Source organism: Oryza brachyantha, chromosome 9 (genome assembly GCF_000231095.2).
Source record: "Oryza brachyantha chromosome 9, ObraRS2, whole genome shotgun sequence".
Taxonomy (NCBI): domain Eukaryota; kingdom Viridiplantae; phylum Streptophyta; class Magnoliopsida; order Poales; family Poaceae; genus Oryza; species Oryza brachyantha.
The window spans coordinates 9,266,761-9,280,600 of record NC_023171.2 but is presented as its reverse complement, the minus strand read 5'-3'; the positions used below and the strand labels follow the sequence as shown (position 1 = coordinate 9,280,600).

Genomic DNA, 13,840 nt, shown 5'->3' with positions numbered 1-13,840 from the left:
CCAAATTATTTAGATTCTTAGGTAGCATGGGGAGAGAGAGAGGGACATACATGTCGGCATGGCTAATGTAATGGTGCGGTGGCTTTGGACTTTTGGAGAACATCTGAGCATGGAGAGGCATAGTTTTTGCATTGTCGTTATTGTTGACGCTATGATTTTCTAACAAAATACTATACGTAACTATATATATTTCGTTCCAACAATATATATGAGCCCTAGCACCAAGGCATGATGACACCTGCACGTACGTATTAACTTGATAACTAGGTATCATCTATGTATTCACTCAGATATTATACCGTTGCAATAGGTTACTGTCCTTTAGTCTCTACCATTTTTTAATGTCAACATATTTTGTGATATTAGGCTATGCTATATAAATATATGAAGTATTAGGGGGCAATTGTTTGGGTGTTTTATGAAAAAAGCAAAATGGTATATTTGCAAATAAAAAATAAAAATTATATATATATATTCTTGGCAATCTAAAAGTCAATGCTATAAAATAATCTTTGGTAAAAAAATCCTAAAATCAACTACAAATTTGAGGTTGAAAATTCAAATTTTGGCTTATAAGTGAAAAGACAAGGGTGTGCCATTTTTATAGTGAATCTCACAAAAATAAATAAAGGTATTTTGACACAATTATAACAAAGCTACAAACCACCTGTCTATGTTATGAAACTGCAAAAATATAGATTTAGCATATCATTTATCATAAACTATAAGTGTAAGCTAATACTACAAATATTGTATATTGTAAAACAAGATATTTAAAACAGTTTATATTAAAAAACTACAAATATTGTATTAACTTAAACTTCGCAGTGAACTGATTGACATGTACAAACAATACTATATGGTATCAGCGAGAGGAGACCGTAGCCTGCTAACTTCACTTATGGCAACTTCATGTCATGCATGATGTATGCTGTCAACACAAGGTATTATTTAAGTTCATACCCCTCCGTCGTTTCATGATGTAAAAATGTTTGACTTTTATATTTGTAATGTTTAAGTATTTGTCTTATTCAAAAAATTATAAAAATATCATTTATTTTGCTTGTGATTTATTTTATTAAGAAAATAACTTTAAGCACGATTTGTCATTTTTTGTATTTGTACTAAACTTTTTAACAAGAGGAATAGTCAAACATTGTAATAAAAAAGTCAAACATCTTACATTATGAAAATGTAAACGGAGGTAGTATTTTGTACCGTAATCATGTCGCATAATTTGTCGCATATGAACTGCTGTCATAACTGTGATAATCAGTTTGTGACACTTTCCAGGTGCTTCCAAATGAATTCGCTTAGTTGTAGTTACAAGGTAGTAAATGGCAAACATTCTAGAGGAGTTGACCACATAATAGTATGGGTGTAAGAGCAAGTATAATAATAGCTGGTCGTTTGCATCATCTGCTAAAAAAGCTGATTATCTTAATTATTTTATAAAACGGTGGTAGTATGTAATATGGATTATCTAAAAAAGTCGAATATCTTGAAACGGAGGTAATATGTAATATGGATTATCGAGTAGAGTACAAACATATATGAATGATGATGATTTTTTAATGGTCATTTAAATAGAGATATAGAGCATCAAATTTAAATCTTAGTTATTTAAATACTTAAACATATACTTAACGCAGTTTCCTTTTGTCGCTTCCCACATGCTTCACTTGCGCTTACTTTTCACGCGCGCTCTCGCAAGCGATGACTTTCGCTTGGCCACGAGCGACTAACGCAGCTTCGTCTTGGCAAAAATAAATCCGATTTATTACTCTAAGCAACGATGCAAACATCCCTTTGCACATGGCCGTATTCGTGTCTAGTGGTTTAATCGTTTGGTTTTTATTATGAAAAAGCAACGCAACGTATTTACAAACGAAAAATATTTTTGATAAATTTTTATATATGTATTCTTAACATCTAACAATAAAAAATAAACTTCGGTAAAAAACCCTAAAATCAACTCCAAATATAAAATTAAAAATTTAATTTTAGTTTATAAATGTAAGTATAAACAAAAAGATGAGGGGTGTATTCTCCTTTCCCCACCCTCATTTGGTCTTTTCTCCAAAAGAATTGAGTCAAGCTCGAGCTTTCATATCCTTCCTCTAGTGTTAACAATATTCAATTTGAAAGAAAAAACAATTCAAAATATCCAATAAGTCACAGGGTGTGGACATAGGATAAAAAAATGACTGGGGTATGTATCTATAACTCCTAGAACAGTTAGAAAAGTCAAGTGAAACTTACATCATAGCAACTTAAAACAATTCTAAGATATTACCTTTTTTTCTTATTCGAATAGGGATCCATAGGTCATACTACTGTGATATACATACAGAATTTAAATTTTGACTAGTGTCCAGGGCCTCCATAATTTGAAAAAATAATCTCAACACATAAGGAAGGAAAAGATTAGGTCCCCGCTTTAGTTTTCCTTCAAAACACCTATCAAATGGATCATTCATTTGAATTTAAAAAGAATTGGGGCATGTTCATTTTGTTACCCAAATAAATCTTACCATCTATTGGCAAGGCTAAATTTTTGGCAAAGGTCAAGATACGCAGGTTATGTTTAGTTTGATACCTTATTACTTTTTGGTATACTTTTGTGAGCAGAAGTTCCAAGAATTACCAAATATTAGTAAGATTATGATGATAATGTTTAATTTAGCTTCTTACCACCAAAATTTTGTCACCCTCAATATTTGGAATGGTTGATTTTGGTATTTTGGTAACAAATTGAATAGGGCCTAGGGATGGTAATGGGCTCAATCATTTTACCTACAAAATTTAAAGACCAGGTTTATAATGGGTTAGAAATAAAATTATATAGAATTTTGAGCTAATTTTTTTAAGGAATTAAATATGGTTGTGAAAGAACCCATGGATCTTAGCCCATTCCCACCCCTAACAGGGCCTAGGTGGAGGGCCATCTTTCATTCCAAAGGACCAACTACGATTATTGCCGTATAATTACAATCATTTATATTTCCCTGTTTTCCTTTGCTGCACTCATGTTTTTGAGTTTTTTCAGAAAAAAAAATCATACGGTAAGTTCAGTAGCTGCATGCAAATAGCAGAATCATTTACCCATACTATTAGATTGATCAACTAACAAAACTTTTGTATTTACATATCTCTCGATTTGCCTGTACATCACTCTGCAAGCAAAGAAGCTAAAGCTAACAGCCTAATTAAGCTGGTCTACACATTTCACGCCTCGCTCATCACGCCGGCGAGCACTCGGCGGCAACGTCGGGCGTCGCCGGGCCGTCGCCCTGCCACGCCCAGACAATGTCGGCGAGCCCCGGGCGCACGTCCACAGCGCAGAACTTGTTGAAGTCGAGCTCGTCGCCGGCGTCGTGCGCGAACTCGACCACGGCGACGTCCGTGGCCACCTCGAGCGCCTCGGCGGTGACCGCGAGACGCCCGTTTGCTCCGTCCGCCGTCGCCTCCAGCCTGAGCTTCCACCCTTTCCCTCTGGTGACGGTGTACCCCAGCGACCGCCCCACGGCCTCCAGCTTCTGGATGACGGTGGCCGCCGGCGCGCGGGACGTGAACACCGTGGCGGCCTTCTGCTCGCTCTCGAACATCCCCGACAGGTCGAACCCGGAGGACATGGAGGATATGAGCTGGAACGCGTTGCACGTCCGGGGCGACATGGCGCCGGCGGCGGCGGCGGTGCCGTCGAGGACGACATCGTCGTCTTCCCATTTCTTGGGGGAGACAGGGGAGGTGGGGACGGGCGGCACGAAGCCCTTCCTGAACCATGGCGTGCGCATGATCTCCCCGATGGAGATGCGCTTGGCCGGGTCGACGACGAGCAGGCGGGCGATGAGGCGGCGCGCGTCGCCGGAGACCCAGGGCGGCACCTGGTACTCGGCCTTGAAGATCTTCTGGTACATCTTGGCGTAGCTGTCGTGCTGGAACGGGAGGAAGCCGCAGAGCAGGACGTAGAGCACGACGCCGCAGGACCAGAGGTCGGCGCGGGCGCCGTCGTAGCCGCGCTTCCGCAGCACCTCCGGCGCGACGTACGCCGGGGTGCCGCACTGCGTGTGGAGCAGGCCGTCCTGGCGCAGCTGCTCGGGGAGCGCGGCGAGGCCGAAGTCGGTGACCTTGAGCCGCCCCTCCTCGTCGAGCAGCAGGTTCTCGGGCTTGAGGTCCCGGTGCGCGACGCCGCGGCTGTGGCAGTACCCGACGGCGGCGACGAGCTGCTGGAAGTAGCGGCGGGCGTGGTCCTCGGTGACGCGGCCGCGGGCCACCTTGGCGAAGAGCTCCCCGCCGCGGGCGTACTCCATGACGACGAAGACGCGGGCGCGGCTGGCGAGCACCTCCCGGATGGCGACGACGTTTGGGTGGCGCACCATCCGCATGACGGAGATCTCCCGGCGCAGCTGCTCCACCATCCCCTCCGTCTGCCGCAGCCGCGCCTTGTCGATGACCTTGATCGCGACGCTCTCCCCGGAGCGGAGGTCCCGGCCGTAGTGCACCTTGGCGAACGTGCCCTGCCCCAGCACCCGCCCGAGCTCGTACCGCCCCAGCACCAGCTTCCTCTCCTCCCCGCCGCCTCCCTCCTCCCGCCCGCTCCTCGCCATCGCTTGCAAGCTGCGTCGATCGGGTTGCTCTGCGGCTCACTGGTAGGCAGTAAGTAGTACGCACACAGATGGTGCTAATTATTGAGGGAATGGGGCGCGGGGGGCACATGGTTTTGACGCGGGGGAGGGGGCGACGCCGGTTGGTTTGAGGCGGGCGGCACACGGGATGGAAAGCGGCATTATTTGCAGCGTGATTTGGGTGTGGGGCCGCACGGGCCAACGGGAGGCCGGCAGGTGGATGCCCCCCCCCCCCTTCTTTTTACATTTTAGTCCTTTTACTGCAAATATGTTTCATTTATTTCCTCCTTTTCATATAAATGCTAATAAATCTAGACATATATATAAATTATATACATTCATCAATTAATGAATTTAGACAAGATTAGAAAGTCTTATAATATAAAACGGATGTAGTATCTTTTAACTGCAAGTGGTCATTTGTGTTACGTGAACATTATATTATCAGCACAGTATATGTGGATGTTTTAGCAGTGCGGCGGTTCTTGTTTTAACAAATTAATAAAATTCAACAAGATTTACCTTTTCTAAAAAAAAATTTTAACCCGTCGCAACATACATGCATTTAACTAGTAAACTCAAAAAAACGTAGTCTAGATCTCGATGTTCTCATAGAGGAGGTGGGATGTCTCAGCACCAAATATGCTCAGCAACAACTTTCCTTTCTTTTGTTTAAATCATACTCCATTCATTGTCTGTTTGACTCTGTTGACCATTCGTTTTGTTCAAAAGAAACTTATATGACAACTAATTATTTTGTTTTTATTTATTTTATCATGAACGTTGTTTTAAGTATAATTTATAATTTTACATATGTGCAGGTAAATAATAAAGAATATATTAAAAGTTAACGATGTCAAATAAAAATACTAAGTGATTATTGATATTCTATGCTCAAGTTTGCTTTTACTTGTTCTTTTGAAAAAGTAATCCGGATGAGGAAGCGGACTCCTTCGTCCTCCCTATTCTTATTTCTCTTGATGTAATGTTAATTGTTTTAAATGAAAGATGGATTAAATCATGGCACATTTATTGTATATTTTTCTCCGCAAAGCAAATAGAAAGAATCTAGATATAGGGAGGAGTGAGAAACCACATTCTCCTCCCCCATTATATAAGTTTTCCAAATATTAACAGCGAACGAATAAAAATTATGTGGATAACACAAAAGAGATCAACACCAAACCAACACCCAAAGCTGACCCCCTCAACGCCAACATCTGTGGCACCGAGATACGTATCCACATCTTTGCAACAAGTTTCTTTCTAAGGCCGGTCTATCTACGAAATCCGTATTTTGAAAGGGCCAAAGTATTGAAAAATTCCAGGTTGGTTTGTTGTGGTGCGGTGCGGGCGACATGGCGAGAGTGGACAAACGAAGAAGCGATGCGGTGGGAGAAGCGGAGTGGCGAGGGGCGAGGGCCCATCACCGTGTGGGGGCAGTGACGGCTGGGCGCGGATGATTGGGGGAGGCCGCCGTTTTGGGGTTGCGCGTCGTGGGGAGGTTTGGCGTGACAGACAGACGTAGGAGTACCTGGACACAGGGTTTGGGGACTTGGAACGGTGGAGCAAGTCAGACTTGACTGCAGCGGCTGGAAGAGGAAGATCAACACGGGTCGTCTTCTCGGTCCACCTGGTTGGTATCTTTTGTTTTTGTTTTGGGTGCAGAGTGAGAAAAAAAATTAAACGACATATTTATAAATAAAAGATATTTTGTAAATAAAATTTTTATATATATGTTGTTAGCCGTATAAACGTAAAAGGTATGAAATAAACTACAATGAAGAAAAATTCTAAAAGTAACTCTAAATTTAAGTTTAAAAATTTAAAGTTTGATAAATAAACATAGGTAAAAACTAAGAGTTAGGCCGTTTGATCTTTCAGGGTGTACATTCGGACTGGCTTGGGCTGACTCACAACTTGTGTCGACCCTCTGTAGGAGTGCCCCCACAGCATGAGCCTTCCAACATGAATCTAATTTTACAGCTGCATCTTTTCACTTATGTTTATACTTATGAGTTAAAAGTTGAATTTTTTACCTTAAACTTATAATTGATTTTATAATTTTTTAATCTTTGTTTTTTGATTGATAAAAACACGCATATAAAATTTTGTTCATAAATATTTTTTATTCGTAAATATACCATTTTGTTTTTCCCTCAAAAAGCTAAACAATCAGATTGAGAGTTCTACCTAGCCCATGGTTGGAACATGGGAAATGAGATTATTTATTTATTTATTTTGCAAAAGTCGGTCAAAAGTTTATTGTTATTATTTGCACAGAGAGAGAACTTTATACAAAAATTTGCATCCTCCATGCATGCATGGTCCTTCTAGCTAAACTAGTAAAGTAAGCCCATGGGCTACGCTATACCTTATTGCATTCTCAGCCTATATGATTCACTCGTACTTCTTCCTTTCATACATGGTTGACTATTTATCTTATTCAAAAAATTTATATAATTATTAATTATTTTTATATCATTTCATTATTATTAAATATATTTTTATGCATATATATATATAGCTTTACATATTTGATAATAAAATTTGAATAAAACGAATGGTTAAATGTTTATAAAAAAGTTAATGGCATCAATTATTTAGGGACTGAGATAGTATATCCGATGAAATGCTACTCCCTTGTCTCCAAAAGAGTTGCAAACCACCTTGTAGCTGGGTCGCCACATGGGTACAACCTGACTCAAGGGTGCATCTCTGAATTTTTCAAGTTTATGCTTAACTAGTATTTTGAGCTCTCATCGGTAACTTAAAAACGGTGACTTAATAGTGCGGCTATTTTTAAATGATTTACTAATTTAGGAAATTACTTATTTATACCTAATTTAGTCTAGATCCAAACCATTACTGCTAGAATGAAGAAGTAAAATGGCCGATCAAAAAATTAAACACAGTTGGTCCTCGAGATTGAGAAAGTGAGGAACTGATGGATGACGGAGCTTTCGTGCTTAATTGATCGATCCTGACACATCTGGTTTTCGATGAAAGCTTGTTCGTGCCAATTCGATCGTATCCATTAATTCGTTTTTGTTAAGCTAAACGATTTCGTATCGACATGAGGATATAATAACATGTGCATGATGGGTTCATCCATTTGAAGTGATTAACGAAGCAATTCAAGCGCCTGAATCATGACGTGTTGATTTAAGAAAAATCATGCAATTCTTGCTCGCCTTTTTTTTAATTCCGTGGAAGCAATCCTTCGGACTCCTGAAAGCTTGATTTTCGTTTGGTGGGCCTGCTGGAATCGAATTAAATGAAATTGTTAAGATTTGATTAAGATGTTTCAATGTTTCATGCATAGATGTGAAGTCATAATTAAATGCAATTTTCATTTCTAGGTTCCTGATCATTGTACCTTATCTTTTTTTTGGAGGGAACCTAACAGCTGTACTTTTGTGTTATTTATTTCAGCATAGGAAGAATACCCATGTATGCTCTCAGGAAAAAAAAATATCTTAGTATGATTTGTCTTGTTTTTGTTTTGATTAAGATGTATCATTCATGATGTGAATTTATAATTAAAAATATATTTCCATTCCCCATGTTTCTGATCATTTTGCGTTTTTTTTCAAAGGGAACCTGGCATGTCCAAGGGAATACTAATACTTAGCTCCCCAAAGCCTTGTATTGGATCCATCTTAAAAAATATTGGACTTAAAACCTACACTCTTCTCCAAAAATAAGCCTTGAAAAGGCATATGTTTTTCTTAAATCTAGGGATACGAAAGAACTGATATTAGAAATGCGTAAATATTGAAAATATATTTGAGAACTTGTTGGAGGTACGTTTTTTGACTAATTCTAAAATTTTAGTTTTAGAGAAAATTTTAGACACCTCTTAGAGATGCTCTAATTGTATTTCTGTATTATAGTGGGAAAGAATATCCCTGTGCTCTCAAAAAATATGAAATGTTAAGAAAACAAAGACTGCTTACAAAAGCATCATCGCATTATATATAATTTGAGTGACTGCTTTGTTGTTGATAACAGGAAACCAATCTTCATTTTAGAGAAAAATAATTCAATCCAAACAAGTTCATAATTGCACTTAAGGAAAGTGCAGAAAACCCGGAGAGCGACAGTCCTTTAGATAGTAGCTTTGGTCACTCATTATGCAATCGATTCCCTCTTAATAATTTCTAATAAAAAAATGTTTGCTTAAGCAAGGACATCTGCCCACCTTTGAACTTGACAATCTCATCCTCACTTTACAGAACTCCTTGAACTTGACAGTACTAATTGAAAAGGGTAAGCAAGAAAAACACAAGTCAGAATACGCAGACGTGTTATATCAGAATTCAGGATTAACTACACCTTAATTAACCTCTACACAAAGTCAAAGTACGAACCAACGACTTGGTTTGATGTTAATCTCCTGTGTCAGTCAGAATCACAGTTACAACGGTTTATAAATCAAAATTTGAATTTTAGAACTTAATTTTAAACTTTATTTTGTGGTTTGTTTTACATATTTCGTTTTTGAGTCGTTATGCACATATATATAAAAGTTTTAACTATAAATTATTTTTCATTTACAAAAACATGTTTATGCTTGTTCCCAAAAAGCGCAACGTTGAGAGCCTAATTCGTCGAACCACCGTGTGACCAACTAGAGGCGTCAGGAAGCACCCGCACACGCGCACGATGGAGGCATCGACAGCAGAGACGTTTCTTGGTTTCTACCATTGCAGAAAAACCAGATCCGAATCCATCATTATATATTGTGTACCAATGGAGATTACCTCAGTTTTTTTTTTCCGAAAATCTGACCAAGAGTTCTGCCATCTACTCTCTCCGTCCCAAAATAAACCATTTTTTTATTTTTTACCTATAATTTTTTACTATTCGTCTTATTCAATTTTTTTCGATTGATATTTTTGTTTTTATTAGATGATAAATCATGAATAGTACTCTATGTGTGACTAATTTTTTTCTAATTTTCTGAAAAATTTTCAAATAAGACGGATGATCAAATGTTGGACACGGAAACCGAAGAATTGGTTTTTTTGGGACAGAGGGAGTACTGACGAAGTAGGCATGCAGTTTTGTGTCAGTTTAAATCCAAACCCAATAACAATAAGCAAGGAATTAAACAGTACTATTTTTTACCATTGAGTTTTGTATGTAGTGTGTGCCAATCAATTTACTGAAGAAACCTAAAACAGATAAGGCTCTCTGTCACCCAATGCATGCGTGTGTGTGCTGTTTCAGTTCCTGAAATTTCGATTCTGCCGTGTCATTTTCCTTGCATGTGAGTAGGATAGTGATCTATATGCATCGGACTCAAGGGCGTTATTAGTCGCTGAAAGTCTCCATTGCTCCCCGTTTGGATAAGTGTTAATCTTAATCTGTCTTCAGCCTGCAGGGTTCTCATTGGCCAAAGCCAATCATCCCCAAAAAAATGCTATCTGCCGTGTAATCCCGGCGTTCTTTAAGCTGAAAGACATGCATGTGCGACGCCTTGCAGATTTGGACATCTTCCTAATGAATTGCGTTGTGCACGTAAGCGCCCACTAATGGGCACGCTGCTGCGTACTCTGCAGCCGCCGGTAACACTGACGAGAGAGATACTGAATGTCAGAAACTGTGCACACATTTTGGCTAGCAATCGATCGAGGTGCAGCAGCGACAGCAGGTTGGCCAATCTTGTAGTGCAGAAAACTGTTAGGAGTGTTGTGTCTCAAGTTCATCGATCCCTCCCTTTCAGATGGAGAGATCTGCCTAAACAGGCCCCTGATGCAGTGCTGGATCAGTTAGCAGTTACAGTCATGTTACCAATGGCTGTTACTGCAGTTACAGAATCTTGGCTAGCTCAGAGTAATTAAGATGGAGGCCAAGCTAGCTAGCTACTCCCTCTGTCCAAAAAAACGAATTCTCCGGTTTCCGTGTCCAACATTTGACCATCCGTCTTATTTTCTAATTTTCAGAAAATTAGAAAAAAATTAGTCACACGTAAAGTACTATTCATGATTTATCATCTAATAAAAATAAAAATATCAATCGCAAAAAAAAATTAAATAAAACGAAAAGTCAAAAATTGAAGGTAAAAGGTGGAAAATTGATTTATTTTGAGACGGAGGGAGTAGCTGGGTAGCTGCTTAAGCCATGTCTCCATCACACACGGTACACTGAATCATTCGCCAAGAAGGATGAACAGAAACACACCATCCATTTCTTCTAATGGGATCCTCTGCACCGCAGTATGCTCACTGACAGGTGCATATCAGTAAGCAAGTGAGCAGTACTGTAGAGAATCCACTTCCCGATTTCCATCCACCTCGCAAAAGGTCACACAAAAGACACGCGATCCCTGGCGATATAGCGGCGATTGGCATGGCAAAATCAGCTCGAGATCAGATGGTTCTGGCCTTCTGGGGCCTATGCATTTTGGCAGGTGGCTGCTGATGTATCATCAGGCATGGCGAGAGAGCTCGCTTTTGGGGATTTGATCGAGGTTGTTTTTAGGGAGAGAGAGGAAGAATCAAATAACACGTCCCTGTCAGAGTTAGCTGATCAGGTTACCTGATATGCTCTGCCCATAATGCCGGAAATATAGGATATTTGCGAGCTTGCTAGTGCGAGGTTGTTAATCTCTGAGCAAGTTCAGTAGTATAGTCAACTAATAGCTCTAATTCATCTAAGCAAGTTCAATAGTATAACCAACTAATAGCTCTAATTCATCTATAGTCAATCTAATAACCAATTTATATAATTGTTACATACAAAACACAATATATGGTCTCATATGTCATACATACATTTTGTCTTGGAGCCCGTGTGTAGCTGGCTACAAATTAATAGTCCACATCTCTTCTCTCTTCTCTCTTCCCTCTTATCTCTTTAAAATATGCTTATAGCTAGCTTATAACCTGCTATTGTACCTGCTCTAAGTCTAGCATGCGTCGCTCCATCGTTTCCAAAATGTAGCTACTCGCAATTTTCAAAATATAGCTACTAGATATGATCTACAATCTATACTACTATAAAAAAAACAATAGTGGTGGTGGCTTTGTTAAGTAGGGCATTGTATTAGTACAATATGTGTGAATACTCTAGCTATTTTTTTATTTCCGTAACTCTACAACTCAATTTTCTAAGTATGCTTATGTTTTTGTTTTTTAGATAAAATATTTTTTGGTATTTTTAAACATAGTACAACACACATGCAATCTTGTTTTAGCCAATCAAAATATTTTTCAACAAAACTTAATTTTGCTATTTCGATAACCTGTTGCAACGCATAGGCAATTAGCTAGTGAGTCTAAATATATGTATATCTAGATTTATCGTATTAGAAAATATCATATCCTATCTTGGATATAAGATATTTCATCCGTTCCACGTTATAAGACTTTCGGGTTTGATTTAGATTCATTGATATATTGATAAATTTAAATAAATCTAGAAAGTCTTGTAATATGAAACGTAGCTCCGTTTTGGAATAGAAGGCCTGTATATTAGTATAAGTACATAGAGCAGTATATACGATTATTAAATGATACTAATGATTATATATCTCTGGATGCGCTTAATTAGCACCGACTAGTCACGCGTATTTCGTGTTACCTAATTAAGTTGTACGCACGATAAGTTTATCGGCACTATATTTTCTCATCTCTGGTCTTCTTGGAGTGAAAGATAAGCGTGTGGCAATTTCTTGAGTCAATTATATCTGGTAGGATTCAAAATTGAGATATGATATAATAAATCACATTACTTGACAATCATCCGCGCGCATATATTATGACGAGAGAGGAGGAATCAAAATTTTCTTCAACACGAGGGGTACGTGCAATTTAGGACTAGTTTAGTTTTTGACGAAATAGTACTATCTGGGAGCCTGTTGACGATGAAATTCGAGTTACCTAACTGCATATGCACGATGAAAATGGTAATAGATAACGTTCCTAGATCACACAGTGATGTCCAGTGACATACTCCCTCCAATCAATTTTTTTTTCGTTTAGAATAAGAAATTATATAATGCCAACAACCAATTTGTTTGTTAGAATAAATTTATAGAATCATAAACTAAGTTTATGATATTGTAATAATGCCTTGTATATCATTTCAAAAATAAATGATGGTTGGAATTTTAAAATTTGATAAAATCTTGTCGTAAGCATCAAATACTTTTGGCCTAAGAAAGTAATTAATAAAATGATTTCGCCGACGTCAAACAGCTAATTACCAATTTTTATAGTCAAATGGACCATTTAGGCGGATAAACTAAGGCCTTGATTAGTTCCTAAATTTTTTTCCAAAAACATCACATCGAATCTTTGGACAACTAAATAAAGCATTAAACATAAATGAAATGAAAAACTAATTGCACAGTTACGGAAGAAATCTTGAGACGAATCTTTTAAGCTAAATTAGCTCATGATTAGCCATAAGTGCTACAGTAATCAATAAGTGGTAATGACCGATTAATTAGGCTCAAATGATTCGTCTCGCGGTTTCTTTACTAGCCGTAAAATTCGTTTTTTCATTCGTATCCAAAAACCCATTTCAATATCCAGTTAAACATCTAACGTGACACTTCTCAGAAAAAAAAAATTCTATCTAAAAGGGGCCTAATACTACATTCGAGCTATATAGTCAAATGCCAAAAGGGGCACGTGTAGCTTCCCGCGAGATTAAGAAATGCCCAAACCCCTCGAAAATATCTTGAACACACCGGCCCGGTGAGGAAGCCGGCCTACCTTGAGCTGTTCAACGGAGTTGGCGAGCGATTGGATCGACGCACAAGCGGGAGAAATAACATTCGTTTTCAGGAGGAATTTTGTATGGGATGCAGCTAGCTGGCCGATCGAGCGGATATTCCATTTCGCTTGCTACGTGTAAACCATATTCCCACCCACCGTACCGTACACAGCCAGGTCCTCGCCCTGCCTCCCTTCCGTGTGCCAAGGAAGACGCAATGCAATTCACGACAGCTCTCATCAACCGTGTGTTTACAACGAGAAATAATTAATTCGTGGTTAAGATGTTTATATGCTCAAAAGTAAAAGCAGCAAAATAAATCAGATGAGGAAAAAAAACTTAAGATCAAGTTTTAAAATATTAAATTTAGTTTGTAAACAAATAGATATACACTTTGACACAAAATGGTGGATAGTACATGTAGCTTTATGTTTTATGGGAGAGGGAGTATCGTAAGCCCACGTCCGGATCCTCTGCGGCGC

General features: G+C 39.0%; 1 protein-coding gene across 1 annotated transcript; it reads right to left on the bottom strand.

Moving 5' to 3' along the window:
* Window positions 1–3,118: 3,118 nt before the first annotated feature.
* Window positions 3,119–4,696, bottom strand: LOC102706682 (CBL-interacting protein kinase 16). The gene has a single exon (XM_040527745.1). It carries the CDS (start codon window positions 4,608–4,610, stop codon window positions 3,243–3,245), a length of 1,368 nt encoding a protein of 455 aa, XP_040383679.1. The 5' UTR covers window positions 4,611–4,696; the 3' UTR covers window positions 3,119–3,242.
* Window positions 4,697–13,840: the final 9,144 nt, after the last annotated feature.